The sequence below is a fragment of the Cupressus sempervirens genome, chromosome 9 (assembly GCF_028749045.1).
Source record: "Cupressus sempervirens isolate cs-2001-9-10 chromosome 9, ASM2874904v1, whole genome shotgun sequence".
In the NCBI taxonomy this organism is placed as follows: domain Eukaryota; kingdom Viridiplantae; phylum Streptophyta; class Pinopsida; order Cupressales; family Cupressaceae; genus Cupressus; species Cupressus sempervirens.
In genome coordinates this window covers 529,981,344-529,999,266 of record NC_143126.1, presented here as the reverse complement: position 1 = coordinate 529,999,266, position 17,923 = coordinate 529,981,344, and the positions used below count along the sequence as shown (strand labels likewise).

Genomic DNA, 17,923 nt, shown 5'->3' with positions numbered 1-17,923 from the left:
CATTATGACTTTACTTCATGGATTGTGTTAAAATGACTTGGGAGAGGATTCCTTAAATAGGCAAAGGGCTTGAGGGATCAAGGGTCAAGATGCAAGGATGTGAAAAAGCTTATAGAAGGCTCAGATTGCATGAGAGGAGAGCACATGGATTGTGCTTCCTTACAACCAATCAGGGAGTGACACACGTCACATGGTGAGAGGATGGAGGAAAGGGGAAGGATGAGTCAACAAAGGAGGCTCAAGGGATAAAATCTTCATAAAGACCCTCATAATGACTTGTAAGAGCAATAAAAGGGCTTGTAAGAGTCATTTATGACCTAGTGGACTTCATAAAGTTTTATGGTTGAGATATTTTGAGGGTAATGAGAGCAATTTCGACTTGGACTTGATTAGAAAGGTTTTAAGCTTGCTTAGGATTGTGCAAATGATTAGAGAATGGATTAGGATGGTTTAGGATTAGCTTAGGGGTAGGCAAGTGGATGGCATTTAATGAGGGTGGGTGAAGGAGGAGATATTTGTTAACTTTGGCTTGGGTTAGGAAGTTTTAACTCATGTTTAGGGAATGTGACAAGGTTAGGAGGGGATTAGGATTAGGTTTAAAGACATCTTCTAAAAGAGTCTAGACTTTGGATGAGGATAAAGACTTTCTAGAATAGTTTAGAATTTCCTAGGATGAGGATGAAGACTTTCTAGAAGAGTCTAGAACTTCTTATGATGAGGATAAATTAGATTTTTAGGAAATAAATAAAGTTTTATTTATTTCAAGGGTTTGGGTTGAGGAGATATTTATTAAAATTTTTTTAATAAACATGAGGATTAATATTTAATCTTAATTAAATATTTTGAGTTGAGATTAGGGGTAGAAAATGATGGAATTAGCCTTTAATTAAAATTAAAGAAGGATTAGAAGATTTTGGAAGAGGTTATTGGTCTCAAGAAGATTGGCCAAGTTTTGGGCAAAAAATAAATTTTTTATTTATTTTAGGATTTTTGGTCAATTTATTAATTAAATAACTAATAAATAAGGAAATAATGTTAAATAAGATTTAAACATTTTTGGGAGGGATTCCTTAATTAAATATTTTTAATTAAGATAAAGGGATTTAATGGCATAAAAATTAATTAATTAATTAATTAATTAATTAATTAATAAATGATGATGTCATCAGGACTTTTTCAGAAAATAAAAATACTTTATTTTCTAAAGAATTTTTAGGTGTCTACAGACGTGAGCTCTTATTCAGAACCAAGTGGTTACAGTGATAACACCGAGTACTCTCCTCTCTCAGAGAATCAACATGAAGACGACATGGCAGTTACTAGTGGAGAAGAAGATAGGCCAATTGATATTGAGGAAGTAAGCTAGGCACCTGTGGCCGTTGGTGATGATCAACTAATTTAACCAAATTCAGATTTGGGGAGATGCACTGCACCACTATGGTTAAGGCAAATGCTTATGCCAAGAGGCGAGGTAGTGACTGTCCAAACAGTTGAGGACATCCAAGGATTAGTAAAAAAGGGTGATATCAAGAACTAGGGACAAATTGCAAAAGTAGTGGAAAAGGTGATTAGGAGCGACAACGATGGTCACCGAAAGGTCCAAATTGCTATACCAACGGTTAACAAGGCATTGGATGAAATTGCAGCTTAGGAATACGAGATAGTAGAGCATAACTTGGAAGAAACACGAATGACATGGAATGTGAGGAGATCTAGGAGGGCATAGTTTCAATCAGAGAAAGGTTGAGGAAGGCAAATGAAAAGATCATAAAGTTGGAGGCCGAGGACAAGTATTGGATTGCCAGCCTATCCAACAGTTGCACCAGGCAGGCCTTCCTCAAGAAAACAGGAGCAACATGGAAGAGATATTGGCTCAGCTACGTGAAGTCAAGGATTGGATCCAGGATATGATCCAAGATGGGCGAAATTTCTTGTCTTTCTTTGTCTCAACATTCAGGTCATTGGTGGCTATTAGAGATAAATTCAGGATATTTGAAGGTGAATGGAAGGATTTCCTTCCAATCAAGGATTTAGCTATTCCCAGACTACAGGCATTCATTGAGCTCCCAGAGAAATATTTGGAAAGGGCCAAGTTGATTGATGAAGGAGGATTGAGTACAATGGAGTCTTGGTTTGTTGCCTTGACTATCAGATTGAGAATATTTGAAGAGGTATGGAGTGAGATTGCACAGCATAGCCCAAGCATTAACACTTCCATTTCAACCATGATGAGCGACGGAGGGGTTGCGCTTAATTTTGAAGATATCAAAGAGGAGAACATCAATGAGACAGATTTCAGATTGAGATTGGATGAGTTGGGGAAGGTTGCCATCAAGAAGAAACATTTGGGCACCCTTGCCTCCCTCAATGCCTTTATCGGATATGCAAAAGAGTATGAGAAGGACCATGAGAAGATACTGCAAGCAACAAGAAGCATGATGAATTCAGCTGAGCTCAAGATGAAACACACACCTTGTCCTCCCTTGAAGGAAATCAATGACAAGTTAGCCAAGTTCATTACTTTGGCTAAAATGATGAAAGAAAAGGGTAGAACTATATTAGAAGATTATTTGATGTAAGCCGAAGTGGCAATTTCTCTTTCTTCTTGGATAGGACAAGTGTCTAATTCTGATTGGCTACCATTTTGGTGCCTTCTCATTGGCTAATGGGGTGGCAACCCTAATCAAGGTTTCTAGGATCCGATTTGGATCGTGGATTTCACCTCTTTATCTCTATCATTGGTTGTAAATTTTGGCCTCTATATAAGGCCATTTGCTCTCATTTGTAAAGGGCCGGAGAAAATTGTTGCTAAGATAATGCCAAAATCACTTTTTATTTCTCATTGTTGTGACTTGCATGGTGATTAAGAACTTTTGGTATTGTTGCATGTTTTCTACTTCCAATAGTTAGAATAAGATTTTCTTTGAAGTTGCTAAAGTAGGTTTCATTTCAAAAAGGTTGTTAAGTAGAGAGAAGAGTAGATGGATAGTTGCATGGTAGTATTAGTGGATGTTTGATAGGGATCTATAACTAGGCCACTAGCATCCTAGCGGCTTGTTACGAAGCCTTGTGTAGTAAACTAGTTCCTTTCCATTGAATCATTGATCTATGGAGGTGGAGCCATTGGTTAGCTTTCATTAGATTCAATCCCCGTCCATTTGCTAACCTTTCCATTCATAGGAGTAGGAGTAGAATAGCAAGTAGTATAGTATTTGGAGTTTCGAAGAAGAAGATTAGGAAGGCATAAAGTCATTAGATCACTCATCCTCCATCACCATCACCATCTCCATCAACATTATTTGGCATTCGTATATTTCACAAACCCATCACCATCACCACCACACCCAATAAATCCAAGTTGTCCTCAAACAAATAGCATAAGGCCACCTACGTGATTACCAGCAAATCACATCGATATACTGAGTTAGTATCCATAGGTGTAAGGAACATTGGAGTTTTGCTTATGTCCGCATGAGTATTAACTTTTCAAGAGAGGAATTGAAGATTTGATATTCCATATCAGGTGTTCAATTGTTATATGTTATGTAGTGGTACAAAATTGACATCAACAAGTTGCTTGGTTTGCGATGGACAAGATTCCACAACGGAGAGGATAAGATAAGATAACTTTATTAATGTCCAAAAAATGACCACAAAACAGGTCAAAGGGATTGCCAAGATTACAACAAGAGACCAACCCACAACGAGGGTACAAAATAGTACCCAAGAAAACATGAACAAAGCAGCAAAAAACCAAACAAGGAAAATGGGACCACAAAATAGGGTGGAACACCACAGAGGGACCACCCTGCACCTAGGAACTTGAAGCCGTTGTTGGGGGATCCTTGAGGATGAAGTATGTTGTTGTTGTATGGAGCCTTTGCAGAGCTTAACCAATTTGGAAGAATTTGGGGTGGGGGGGGTCAAGTTGACATTTGGTACCCTGACCCAAGGGAAGATCCGTGAAGGAAGTGATAACCCGGTGAGAGTGTAGAGAGTATTTGGAGGAGAAGAAGAGAGAGCTATTGGTGGAGGAGGTCGAGCTGCGGCGGACACAAGTCCACGAGATGGAAGAGGAGGAGAGGATAAACTTGGTGGAGGAGGTCAACAAGTGTCGCAATTAGGTGTTGGAAGAAGATTTGTAATGTACCTAATGCACAATGGAGTTTTCGTAGGATGTTTACAACCTAGATAAGATAATGTAAGATAAGGTAAATATTTATTAATGTCCAAAAAAAGGACCAACCAAAGGGTCCAAGGGACTGCTTGAAACAAAATGGTAAGATTACAAATAGCAAGAGCACCAAACAGTGTCTAGGAAAAAAAGATAGAATAAAAAAAAAAAAAACTAGAGCAAGAAGAAATTGCCAAACCAAGCAACCTAGCTAGTTATTCCAAGAAACCAAGAGAAAGCCTAGAACCGATGTCCTAGGACAAGAGATCCCTTGCCATCTTCGAGGAACCTTGAAAACGGTAGAAGAAGACCATTGCTATGTGAAGGATCTATGAGGTCTCACATCCCTAGGGGACCCAGAAGATCTAGTGGCCACCTAGTACCTCATGTGGGGGTAGCCACGATAAAGAATGAGGCGATGAGCTGGTTAGAGTATGATATCTGGGAGAAAGTCATTGTAGAGTGAGGTCTTGGAGCTTTAATGCCTTCTAAAGATAGAACGCAAGGCACCTCCGGTATGTATATTTGAAAAAGGATGAGAGAGGGTGAGTCTCCCTGAATAAGCAACAGAATCTCCCACTGATCTCATATTAGACAAGGCAGCGAAAAATGAAGTGTGTCTCCATTTCAGCCTCTCCCAAGCCAAAAAGTTGATAGACTCTATCCTCCCTAGCCAAATGGTGGTCGATCTGGATGCAAGCCTATGTAAGCCACTCTAAATGAGCTAAGAGAGATACAAAGTGTGTGAGACCAGCCATGTGACAGGTACGAGGGGAAAACAATGATCCCCTCCTATAACTCAAGAATGTGCTCTGCATAGAATGTCATCCTCCAATGCATTCCCCTAGGAGGACTAGCCCAAGTAGTAAGAATGTACTATTTGTAAATGTTCGTCCGAATAGAAGAGTAGTTAAACTAATAAATCCTATTTTTTGAGCCTATGCTCACAAATTTTCCCACCTGACATGTTTGGTGTAGGAGCATCATCTTGGTTGACAAGTAATCAACACTGCTTAAAGGTATTTTTCATTTTGGTTTTGGTTTGAAGGTCTCTAGCATCTCTTAGTGATTGATTTGGACTTGCAGCCTTGAAGCTTTGATTTAGGGCTAAAATTTTATTAGATGTAGTTGCAACTATTTGAATATACATGTATGCAACATGTAGAATCATGGGCAAGGGTTGTCAAGCATTCAATTCTTCTAAAATGCAATCTCTTGGATTTCCAAGATTGGAAATATTTCAAGCAAAGGAGTGTGTATTGACTGTATGGTTCTAATTGAAAACACAAAGCAATGAATAGGAGAGGCTTTGGAGGAGGGCACCCAAGACTTTGCTAAGAACCAAGAAGGCTTTTGGGATATTTCAAGTTGTAATAAGGTCTCTTATAGACCATTTCTTATAAGGATGCTATGTAATAAAACCAAAAGAGCCATTTTGTCACTTGTAATGCAATTTTATGCACTTAGGTCCTGGTGGTCAAACTTGGTCAATGACCACCCTAGGTTGATAAGTTGTCATATGTTGTTTCATGGCTATTTGGAATGTTTGAAATCACATTGTTATGTTTTGGCTCGGTCTTAAGCACAAATGCAACTTTTGACAAAAAGTTTTTAAAGTTGTGAATGTTGTCAAGTGCAACCTTTGACAACAATTTGCAATTTTGTTCTCCAACAACCAACCAATTCAAATTTTGGTTGGGACTGGTCATGATGGTTGTAGGAAGGATAGATGAAGAGATTTGAGTAAATGTAAGAAGGTTTTGGGATTGCTTTTAATCAATTTCCATGCGATTCTCTTGGTTCGTGCTTTTATGTGAACAATATTTGTTTAGCTTGGCAAATCTATGAATGTGGATGTGTAGTTGAATGAACTAAATTCCCATTGCAACCGGTTTGGGGTCATTTAGTGATAAGGTAGGGAAGAACCATTCAAATTGGTTAAAATTGGTCGTTTGGACACTCAAACCCTAGGTCCTAAACAAAAATGGCCAAAGCCTGACATTCCACCATTGAATCCAACCAAATCTATGGGCAATGTTAGCTCTTAGGATGTAATTTAATATGCATTTGACTTTGGAGTAGTCTCTTTAGTCCTTGAATTTTGATAGGAATCCCTAGACTTGGCATTCTAAAGTCACAAGCTAAATTGTGATAGAAATTGAGTTTCAATATAGAGAATTGGTTTTGTGAGTGAGAAAGAATGGTTGTTTGAGTTCCTTTATACATAGGTAGAGATGTTTGGATGAGTCATCAACCAAGAAACATCGATTGGTGAAGTTTTCTTGCTGACCCTAAGCCAAAATTAGCCTTTAGGCCTAAATCAGGCATTTTGAATGAGTGGGTTAATGCCAAAGCCAGTTCCCATTTTTAGATATTTGGTGTAGGGGACAAAAGGGCACTTAGAAGTGTCATTTTTTTGGGGTCTTGTTTAGGAAATCCCAAAGTTAAAGGCTAAGAACTATGTTTGGAGAGCTAATAGCCATTAGGTCCCCTAGTAGGCCTAATTGTGCAGATTGGAGTTTGTGGTAGTGAGAGTTGGTTCCAGAGGGTCAATTTGGTAGAATGAGTTGTTAGAAGCATGGAGAACACCCACACAATTCAGATTGCCAAGAATGGTGAAAAGATTCTAAGGTGCTAGGGTTTAGGGTTGGACTAAGTTGTTCCTAGGGTAGGCTTGATGTGAAAAGTGGTATCTCCAAGAAGAAGATTGAATTGCTCAAGGAGTTGGTCACAAGGGAAGGGCCAAGAGCAAGTTCGTGGTGTATTGAAGCTTTTTGGAAAGGCAAGGGAGTTGGACCATTGGATGGTGCCAAGAAGAAGAAGCCTAAAATAGTAAAATCCTAAGTGTGCTTGGAAAAATTCTAGATTCTCTACATCAGCCTTGGGGGTCAAATAGAATCCAAATCGATCGATTGGAAAAATGAATCCATTGCCAAATATGTTTGTAAAATATGAAAATATAGACAATGCTTATTGATTGGCAAACATCTCCAAGAAATGGAGTCTTGTAAACAATAATGATTGAAAGATGAGCAAAAATGATTGTCTATGAGGTTTTCACTACTTTCGGGAAAGATAATTTCACAGGTGAAAAGCAAGACTTTCCAACTTATGAATATGCGCTATTGGAATAGGATACAAATATCTATTGAAGAAGACATGGAAGGCACACATTTTAGGTTTGTTGGAAAGGCATGAGAAACCTTCAAACAAATCTGTTGTTTCAAAAATCTGAAATTGGCAACCATTTAGTTCCAGTTTACATCAAGCAATAAATTAAGAAATATTGTGAAAAGAAGGCATCGAGTAGATGAAGGCAAAACAAATAGGGAATTTGTACAAGACTAGAGAAATGAAACAGTCACAAAGGGAACAATTACGTGGTAAATATGTGAAGACGAGACTTGGGTAGAAGTTAAGAAGGGCATGGTGGGTGTGTAGTGCAGCAATCTAAGAGAAGAGCATTATATAGAATGCTAAAAAAGCTTGGGGCAGGGTGCCAAGAAGGAAGAAACAAAACCAAGAGTGAGAGGAAGTTGAAAGCAAAGACAATGCTTAGTTTTGTTGTGTGAAAAAAGAGTCAAAAGAAACCTGTTCAGCTTCCCTTTCACATGTGATGAAAGCATCTTGAATAATGCATAGGAGTGTACAAGGAGGACATGGTGGAAGTTCAACAATCAGGAAAGCAAAGAGGCACAACAAATGCTAAAAGGAAAATATGGAGAATGAACCGGGAGAGGAAGGGAGGACCCAAGTGTTGGAAAGGGGGCGCGGTTGTGGTAGGGAGTATATATGTATGAAAGCTAAAAGCTTCCATTTGCTTAGGTGTAAGGCATAAAGAATTTAAGAGGAATGTGAGAGAGTTTATTTGGGAAAAAGGCCAATGAATATTGTCTTCCACAAGAGACCCAAGAATGTTGACCTTCATTGTTATTTCATTCAACAGCTAATTGAAGACATATCAATTCACTTGTCATATGTTCTGACCATGGATCAGACAACAAATATTCTCTTTGAGCTCAAACAAGTTTGTAAAATTCAAGGGGCAACTTGGTGTAGTTGATAGATTGACCATTATGGGAGGGTATTATAATAATATCTTATTTTCTTATTTAATGGTCGATATCTTAACTTACGTAAATATTAAATACTTTCTAAATTATGGTTATGTCTTTATAGAAACATAGTCTTTGTAATGTAATTTGGAGTATGATGCTCATGTTGGCAACATTGACAAAGGTTGGACCTAAATTAGTTGGGATTGAAGTTGGACTTCAGGGCGTTTTTACTGTACAAGGAAACCCTCACACCTGTCATAAGTCTACTGGAAGTTATGAGAGATGAGACTTTGTTGAATGGTTTGATGTCGGAAGTGTCACTTATTTCGACAGAAACTTTGAAACAAATGTCTTGTTTTAAAATATTAAATTGGTGACCATTCAGCTTGAATTGACATGAAGCAATAAATGAAGAAACATTATGGAAAGAAGGCATTGAGCAGATGAAGGCAAAACAGACAGGGCATTTATCAAAGACAAGAGAAATGAAACAGCCACAAAGGGAACAATTACATGGTAAATGTGTGAAGACCAGACCCATGTAGAAGTTAAGAAGGGCATGGGGGGTGTGTAGTGCAGAAATCTAAGAGTAGAGCATCATATAGAATGGTAAAAAGCTAAGGGCAGGGTGCCAAGAAGGAAGAAACGAAACCAGAAGGGAGAGGAAGTTGAAAGCAGAGGCAGTGCATAGTTTTGTTGTGTGAAGAATGAGTTAAAAGAAACCTGTTCAGCTTCCCTTACACATGTGATGAAGGCATCCTGAATAATGCCACATAGGAGTGTAGGAGGACATGGTGAAAGTTCAAGGATCGACAAAGCAAAGAGGCACAATAATTGCTAAAAAAGAAAATATGGAGACTGCAATGGAAAAGGAAGGGAGGACCCAAGAGTTGGAACGGGGCTAAAAGCTTCCGTTTGCTTAGGTGTAAGGCATAGAGAATTTAAGAGGAATTCAAAAGAATTTATTTGGGAAAAAGGCCAATGAAAAAACCATGATTATAAATTTAGTGTTTCTGATTTGATGTGAAGGTAAATTTTCTTATTGTTGCAATCTGAACTTTTAATTTGAAGCAGAGAGTCTCTGCGGTTGTTTTGTGTCTGAGTTAGAAGGTAGGAGGGAGTTTCTCTTGCATCACTGTTCTCTAGGTTTAATTATTGGCAGAAACCAAATTCAGACCATTTGGAACTCAATATTGGAAGAGTTTCACTTCATTATATGCGATATGGCCTCTACTTTTCTTTGTTGAATTGTTTGGCAACTGCATGATATATGATGCAGGATCATCCTGGTCCTCAGGAACTTCTAATTGATCAAATTTGTAAAAAATAAGATTTTGCCTAAAGGTAGTTCTTACCACTCGTTTATTTCAAAGATTTTTTGATGCAGAAGAAAAATAGTTTTATGGGAAGCTTTATAAGATCATCCTATCCGCTCAGGTCAGCTTTCAGGCAAAAAAGAACCTCGGTTTTCAAAGTTATGCCAAAAGTCACTTTTCATGTACTTTGTGTACCTATATATCTGAATTTTTCTCTCTATTTTGTGCAAATGTCAGAAAGAAATATATGGATCCTCAATCAAGGTTCTTTTACTTGAAGTTAAAGAAATCTTGCAGATTTGAAGGCAATATAATATTGTGGAAAATCAGATGCCATAGGGGAAGGCAAAACAGCAAGTTTAAAATATATTAAATGCCTATGTTTGGTGAGTTTATGCTGGAAGATGTATCACATTGCTCGCAATACATTTAAAAAATTAAACTTTTCATATTTTATGGACATAGGCATTAGAATGGATAGGTACTGTTTAATTTTGGGAGATGACAGGAAAAGATGGAAGAAAAAGTTTTAAAGCTGAAGAGTTATCGAGGCTCGAGGAAGATGAGGAAATGAATTATCCATCATAGGGCTGTGAAATTTAAATCCAAATAGCAACAAACAATCTGAAATGGAGGGGCTTCCTAGGAAGAAGAAGAAAGAGGTGGTAGTATGATTTAGAATCCTCTTAAATTTGCAGATTTTTACAACAAAGAAACAGATTATTTGAAATAACGTTTTAAAAAGAATGGCAAGAAGCTGAAAAATTGCCCAAACAAAGACTTTAAAGAGGAAGAAGTAGGGAGACGAGAGGAGAGAGAAGAAAAATGGAGGAGTGCCTAAATAATTTAAGTTGCATGGAGAACAAAGAAAAGAAAATGAATTGAAACTGAAGAAAATGGACAGCAATTTGAAGAACAGAAGATAAGTTATTCAGAGAGAGAATAGTATGTAGACTTACTCGCCTGTCAAATGCTATTAAAAAAAGAAGTAGAGCAGTTAATGAAGAAGAGAGTTGTGCTTGGGATGAGAGCTGTGTGGTAAAGAAGGAAGAGCAGGAAAAAATGTGTGGAAAGTGTAGTCCATACGTTTGAAGTGTACAAAAAAAAAGTGGGGTGTAGCGTTTTGTAGTAGAGAATTGTTTTGAACTGTTGTCAGTCATTATGTTGCAGATTTAAATATGCAACGGCTCACCCATTGATTTGATAGCAGCAAAGGAGACTCCAAAGTAAAAGATGTGTTAAGAATTGTAAAAACCTTTGAAACTGTACAAATTTGAACCTTGTAATCAACAAGAAGAGTTATTATATATGTATTTCCATTCCTCTCTTCATCACTACATAAGGTCCACTCGCAAAATTTTGGGAGTAGTCTCATGTTATCTTTGTGTACTGAGGCGTTTTATTTGTTCAGGAGTTACGAAAACTTATTGTAGTTTGCCCTTTTCAACATTCAACTTTTGTAATATTTAAGCATGTAACATGCTTTCTGGGATTTTAGTGTCTCTTTTTATTATAAAATCCCTGATGATTGACACCTCAAACTCACCCTATTAGGCAATTTGACATGGGAAAAGTGCTGTTATCCTTACAGATTTAGTGCTTTGATTGTATGAACTATATACAGGAATAATTATTCTAAACTTAAATTTAAAGAAATTGTTTCATCATTCAGAAAACTTTCCAGCTTTTGTACTTCAGATTTAGGGTTTTGTCTTATCTCTATTACTCAAATAACCTTGTAATAAGAAAATTTCTTGTTTCATCATTTGGAAAAAGTTTGCTGTTTTCTGCTTCAGATTTAGGGTTTTGTCTTATCTCTATTTTAATTGTTAGTGGAAATCAAATCCAGACTATTTGCAGCTCGTATTGGAAATGATTTCATTTCTTTGTGTACAATATGGTCTCTAGTTCTCTGTGCCTAAATTACTAAACAAGTTCAGTATATAAGGTGTGTCAGCAAGCTTTTGGTAGTAATGTCTTTTTACCTTCGTGTATTTGGGGATTTTATTTTTTTAGGAGCATGCAAACTTTAAATCTTGCTTGCATGGCTAATAACACAGTTTTTGAATTTTAAGAATCTCCAGGTTCGGCATTGTGAAATGTTTTTGCTCAATTATTTTTTTGGTCTAATCTGTGGTTTCAGCATTGTGAAATATTTTTGCTTAATTAATATTTTTGTCTAATCTGTATTTTTAAATTGTTGGTTGAAACCAGAGTGATTTTAAAAGAATTTTTTCTGTCTGCATGGAGAGTATTTAACAGTTCACTTTGTGGTGCTCGGTTGTTCCATAATCATGGGATATACAAGAGTCATGGTGCAATTATTGGATAAATGTCATAAATAATTTGATAGGTATTAAAAAATGAGATGATATGCATTTTAGGTTTAAATTTGGTTCTGTCAAACAAACTTTGAACCTAATCATTTGCATCTAAGGCTTTTTTTATTTGAAAAATTACTGCCTCTTGCATATATCTTATAAATATAGGTTTTTGTTCATTTTCTGCCTTTTTAAAAAGTGATAATATTTTATCTTTTCACTGTGCATGTCAAGGAATATATTTTCCATTCCTCGTTAACTATTTAGCACACATTGTTCGGATCACTGTTCAATGCTTTCCCTCTGTGTCTTGTCTTTACATGTGTTGAAAGCAGTCTCAGAATAATTACTCACAAGGATATATTTCTAGTTCTTGAGATTATAAATCTATTTGGAGGTTCTAATTTTTTTCGTTTTAATTTATGTATTCTCACTACTGAATTTTGTGTTGTTTGACATCATCTGGGCTGTGGCTGGAAAGTAGAGGTTTGAACTTGGCAGTGTTATTATATTATTGGTAGTCAGATTCAAAGTCCTGGGTTGTCTGGATAGAGATCAACAATGACCAACAAACTTGTCACCATTCAGCCCAGAGAGCTCAAGTTTCCATGTGAGTAAATTTTTGTAGAGCATCAGTGAATATGGTAGTCTATTTGCGGTAAGAAAACTAGTTTATGATATTTACATCCTTTTGTAATGTTAAATCAACTATTCATTGTTATTGTTATTGATTGTATGAAGTATGCAAGCATGTATATAGATGAAACCTTGCATTTGATCATTTGTCATACCTATTGGTCAATGTTAGCCAACATGCCCTATGATAAATTTATGGAATTTTTCATTTCAAACTCAGTTTTCTTTTGGTTTTCTTCTGGTGCAGTGCACTAGTTTTATACATTTTACAAGATGATTTATTTTGTTTATTCTTCAGCATTACATTAGCATCTTGCCAATCATTTTTCATGTTATTTAATGAGAAATGAAATCAAATAAACATTCAATGCCTGTATTTATTATTGACATCTGCATCTTCTGTATGAAATGGTTGGTAAGTTGAATTGAAGAAGCAGAGTTCGTGCTCCCTTCAATTGGTCAACAATACGGACAATTATGTGGCGTTTAAGGTTCTTGTACATATCCTTATGTTCCCACTACTTTCTTTGTTAGCAACTAATGGGCATTGTGATGATTGATGTGGTCAAGTGACTGAATGAATCCAGCATAGTTCATTTTTCTAATTTTAACTCCTTTGGAACCATTTCAATTGTAATTGTAACGTTGGTCTTAATGCCCAATGTGGATTTGATATTAACATGAAATGTGACCATTAATGAGGTTAAAGTTAATTCTCCTTCTGTGGTTTTCACCTAGAGTTGTTCTCTGGCGAAGAAATTGTAGATTTTCTGCTAGAAGGGTAAGATTAGTTGTTAAAGGCATGATACAAATGTTCTAGTTTTGACAGGTTAAAACTACATCTATAAAGAAATATGCTGTACGACCTAATAGAGGTGTTGTGCCACCTAAGGGCACATGCAATGTGACAGGTTTGAGACTTGATATTTCCAGTGGTCCATGGGGTGTTTATCTCTTGCTTGGATATGATACAATGTAGAGCTTTCTGAATATGATCATACCTTTTCTTATATTCTTTACATTGAGGCTAGCTTTCTGTGTAGTAACCATGCAAGCTCTGAGGGAAGCACCACCTGGTATGCGATGCAAAGACAAATTCCTTGTGCAAAGTATCATATCACCTTCTGGGGCAACTTTTAGGGATATTACCTCTGATATGGTGAGTGCTTAAAAAGATTTGATTTTTGAAAACTGGATGCTTATTGGTAGAAGGTTCTCCTATGTCAAAAGGGAATGAAGCCATAACCTATGTTTTCCAGTTCAACAAAGAGCCCTGTCAGTTTATTGAGGAGAACAAATTGAGAGTGGTGTATGTATCACCAACTCAATTCCTTTCTACTATCCTTGAATCATCAGAAGAGGGATATGTGCAAAAAGAAGATACAGGCTACGTGAGATCTCATGTCTCCTCATTTATAGCTGTAAGTGTAAACAAATGTTCTGCTTACGGACAATACATTGTTATCATTATGGTCTCGATTCTTGGTGTTGTTCTTTGAGTGTGCTATTTAGGCTTTTTAGTGCTTCTTGTTTTTATATAATTCCTTTCTATGAATTCTGAAAAGGATGCATTAAATTGAGATTTTGGTTATTGAGAAAATGGTTTGGATGTTGATTTCTCTATTTAACATGAATAGGTGTCAAAAGATCTCAATGAGTTGAAAGTAAAGCTATTTGAGGTGAGTTTTCTCTTTAATTTGACTGAATTATTATTGTTTTGACTTTATATTGTTTGGATGGTATTGGTGCTTAGCTTGAACTGCTACTCTCTTTAAAATTTTGACTCATTTTTTAAAAGTTGATATGACTCTAGTTTTAGTAATAATGCAAGATAGAAAGCACACAGAAGACATGATAATGTTCACAATGTATTAGTATGTACACTACTAGTTAGTGGTTAATAGATTTTATGAAGTACAATTGAATGTAGATTTTATTAAAAACTTACATTATACACACACACACTTACATACCTATACATATTTATGTATGCTTGCCTGCCTGCCTACATGTAAGCATGCGTGTGTGTGTATAAAATAAAAGGCTTGTCTGCAAGAAGAAACAACCAATCAGTGACCAGAAATCATTTTCAATGACAATAGCACATTTGTTTACAGATCGCCCATCAAACTTTTGAAAGATCTGATTTGTTAGGGGCAGTTATTTAAATTTAATAAATAAATATAAGAAACTGAAGTCAACTGATGAATAGCCATTGGTGAGTGAATCCCTTGAACATGCTAGTTATGAATAGTAATACGTATAGTGACTAAATCTGAAAAACTATTGATGTTTAGGCAGGGGGAGGGGGGTGGTGTACAAAATTCAAATATCATTACATCAAGTTTAAATACTGAACTTTGAAAAGTAGATTGCCATACGTTGTGTGGTATTTTACTTTGACCGAAAATAAAAAGGACAATTTTGCAAGGTTTAAGGTAAATTTTGTTATGGAATTGATGGCCATCATGTTTTGAACCTAATGATGTGTTATGGGCCCACTCTGTAGCTATTAATGGTAAATAGCAAGGGATAACAATTGCGTATTCTTGTTGCATGTTTAGCTGTGGTACTAAGACATTTGTGGGGAAAACAAGCTAATATGTGAAGGATTTGGCCACTTTTAATAGTAGATTTATAGGTTTTGAATGGAAAGGGATGACTTGTTCGGAAGTTTTGATGTTTTAATGTTCAACTGTTTATCAGGATCATGTGAAGGAAACAATAGAAATACTTGCAAAATCATGACAACTATAAAATTTGTGGAACTTGATTGGCAAATGCAATGTGTTTGACCTCCTCATAAACAAGATCTTTAGCTTTTAATCAGTGTGCAATGGGGATAGGCCCCTGGGGCTAAGAGTGATGGCCCTGGTGTCCTGAAAGTGTTAAGGATTTGAGGACTTGGAGAGGATGTCCATTTTTTGTTGGATTTTTAGAAATGTAGCTTTTAATAGAAAAATGCTAAAAACACCTAAAAGTAAAAACCTGAGAGTAAAAGCACAAACCTGTGTCACCTTTTATAAAGAAACGGGATATCAGAATGTGATAGTTCAACATTAATGACAAAAAATGGTATTTGTGTTTAAAATATGAAGATGATGTAAAGTGATGAAATGTGTAGAATTGGATGAATTTTATGCCTATAATTTTTATAATTTTTTTGAGTAAGAATTTATTCATTTTATTTTATTTTGAACTCCCTTTTTTAACTGTAAAAAATATAGGGTGTAGTTCCCTTCAAACAAGTATATGCAAATCATCTTTTTTAATTCTGATTTGAAAATATCTTATAGATGACATGTATAACTAGTGAACAAAAAAAGAAATAACTATTTTTGATGTATATTTTCTTTGTTATAAGTACTCAAGTTCGACCTTATTAGAATCCAACAGTTTTTTTCTCCCGTCAAAACTTCCCTATCATATCTATACCTTCTTGAAAAAAAATTACATATTCATGAAGAGGATTCTCTCCTCTAGAGATATATATAATTTTTTAATTTTTTGATATGATTTACTATTTTTTTTTCCTTTTTTGGGGGAGCATCTTCTGAAATGTTGAAATATTGACTTATAATATTTTGAGATTATAACATATTATAACTAATCAAAACACTCAAAACTTTATATAATGATGATATTTAATCTGAGATTTATAAAAAGGGTATTTTTAGTTTTTGAAAAAAAAAAAATTTTGATAGAGAAATGAGATTTGACCAAAATAGGTTTTGGTATCATAAGCGATGACACAAATTTGTGCTTTTAGTCCTAAAAGGGGGAGAAGTTTCTTTTCAAAATCAGCACACTGTATATACTCAGATGCTCTTAATTTGTCTCTTTTCTCTAGAATGTCACATCCCCCGTCTAATTCCTCCCTAATCGTATTAAAAGAAAGACATTGAACATGCACTGGTACATCCATTAAGTCTATCATGGAGCAGTTAACTTCATTAAGTCCAGCAGTCCATGTAAAGCAGAAATCACTTTAGTGAATTAAATTAAGAAACAATTAGTTAATAACTTAAATCACAGTGGTAGTATATGGACAGAGATTAATGGGAGCAACAAAATATTAGACAGTGATTCTAAGGAGGAGTGATTAATATAAAAGAAACAACACTTATGATGCTAACAGCGATCAAGACACTTAAAGCAGCATTTGGTTTGGGTTATGAAGGGGCATTTTTAAGAAAGCTTGTGACCATTCCTAAGGACAGAAACTTCCAAAAGTTGTCTCTCTTCAAAGGGACACAAACATATAAAAGTCTGAAACCAATGATGGTGGAAGGCATGGAATCTTCAAGACAATCACTCCAATCAGCATCAAGAGAGAAGATCAGTCCAGAACTCACCAGCAATGAAGCATTTATGTCAATCAGTTCAGGGATTACTATATATTGCAGGCAGTAACAATCTTATCCATTTGTGGTACGCATGAGATGTATGCTTAATGTATGCATGGTGAAGATATTATCTAACATATAATTTCTTATTTGTTTTGTATGGTTAATGTTGTGAAATGTTAATCGTTCTATATTCGTAACTTTTATTTATTCTGCCAAGAAGAAAATCACAAGTAGTCGAGAAAGGGATACATTTGGCAGAACAGCTATAGGTGTCCCCTCTAAGCACATGACCCAAAGTTGGATGGAATTGTCTTGGTTGGATGTTCCTACCACTTGTGAACAAAGGGGCTGAGTTGTCTTGGTTGGAAGCTTTGTGCCCTTGGGCTTAGTTGTGGATGACCTCACATAACCTTTGTGTTGTCCTCTCCCAATCATATGATGGTTAGTTGTGGAAAGTGAAATAAATAGTCATATAAGGAATGGAAGAAAATATGCAGGGAACGGTGGTAGATATAGGTTTCTTCTAAAATTAGGCCACCCAAGGGATGGAATCATCAGGGTGAATGTTCCCACTGCTTGTGAGCCAAGGGGTGAGTTCTCTTGGTTAGGCACTATAGGCTCTTGGGCTTATTGGGTTATTCTTCTTCCATGTTAAGGGTTCCATTGAATTAAGTAGGCCACCCTAAGGGATGAATCATCATGGTGGATGGTCCTATTGCTTGTGGGCCAAGGAGTGAGTTGTCTTGGTTAGGCGTTGTGCATTCGTGGGCTTAATTGGACTGAACAATAACTTGACACCCTTTGTGGACTTCCTCTCCAAACCCTAAATATGATTAATTATGGAAAATAGGAACCATTGATAATTATTGTTATCTAGATAGAATAAGATGATTATTGTTATGAAAGCACTTATTATTGATTGGATTCCTAACCCTAAATAGAAATGATCAATCTTATGAATTATATATCAAATATTATCTAACATGGTTGCAGGACCTAACCAAGATTTATGTTGATAACTATATTTTATTTCTTATTTTAATTAAATTTATGAATTTCGGGCAAGATC

General features: G+C 36.0%; 1 protein-coding gene across 2 annotated transcripts in view; it reads left to right on the top strand.

Moving 5' to 3' along the window:
* Positions 1-17,923, top strand: part of LOC149539679 (vesicle-associated protein 3-1-like) — a 127,944-nt gene that overhangs the window by 18,222 nt on the left and 91,799 nt on the right. For both annotated transcript variants that reach the window (XM_089799314.1, XM_089799313.1), the window contains exons 2-7: positions 12,354-12,479; positions 12,926-12,996; positions 13,335-13,416; positions 13,549-13,664; positions 13,765-13,926; positions 14,143-14,184. In XM_089799314.1, coding sequence (XP_089655440.1) covers positions 12,431-12,479; positions 12,926-12,996; positions 13,335-13,416; positions 13,549-13,664; positions 13,765-13,926; positions 14,143-14,184 — 522 coding nt within the window. In that variant the 5' untranslated portion in view covers positions 12,354-12,430. The remainder of the gene's footprint in view (positions 1-12,353; positions 12,480-12,925; positions 12,997-13,334; positions 13,417-13,548; positions 13,665-13,764; positions 13,927-14,142; positions 14,185-17,923) is intronic.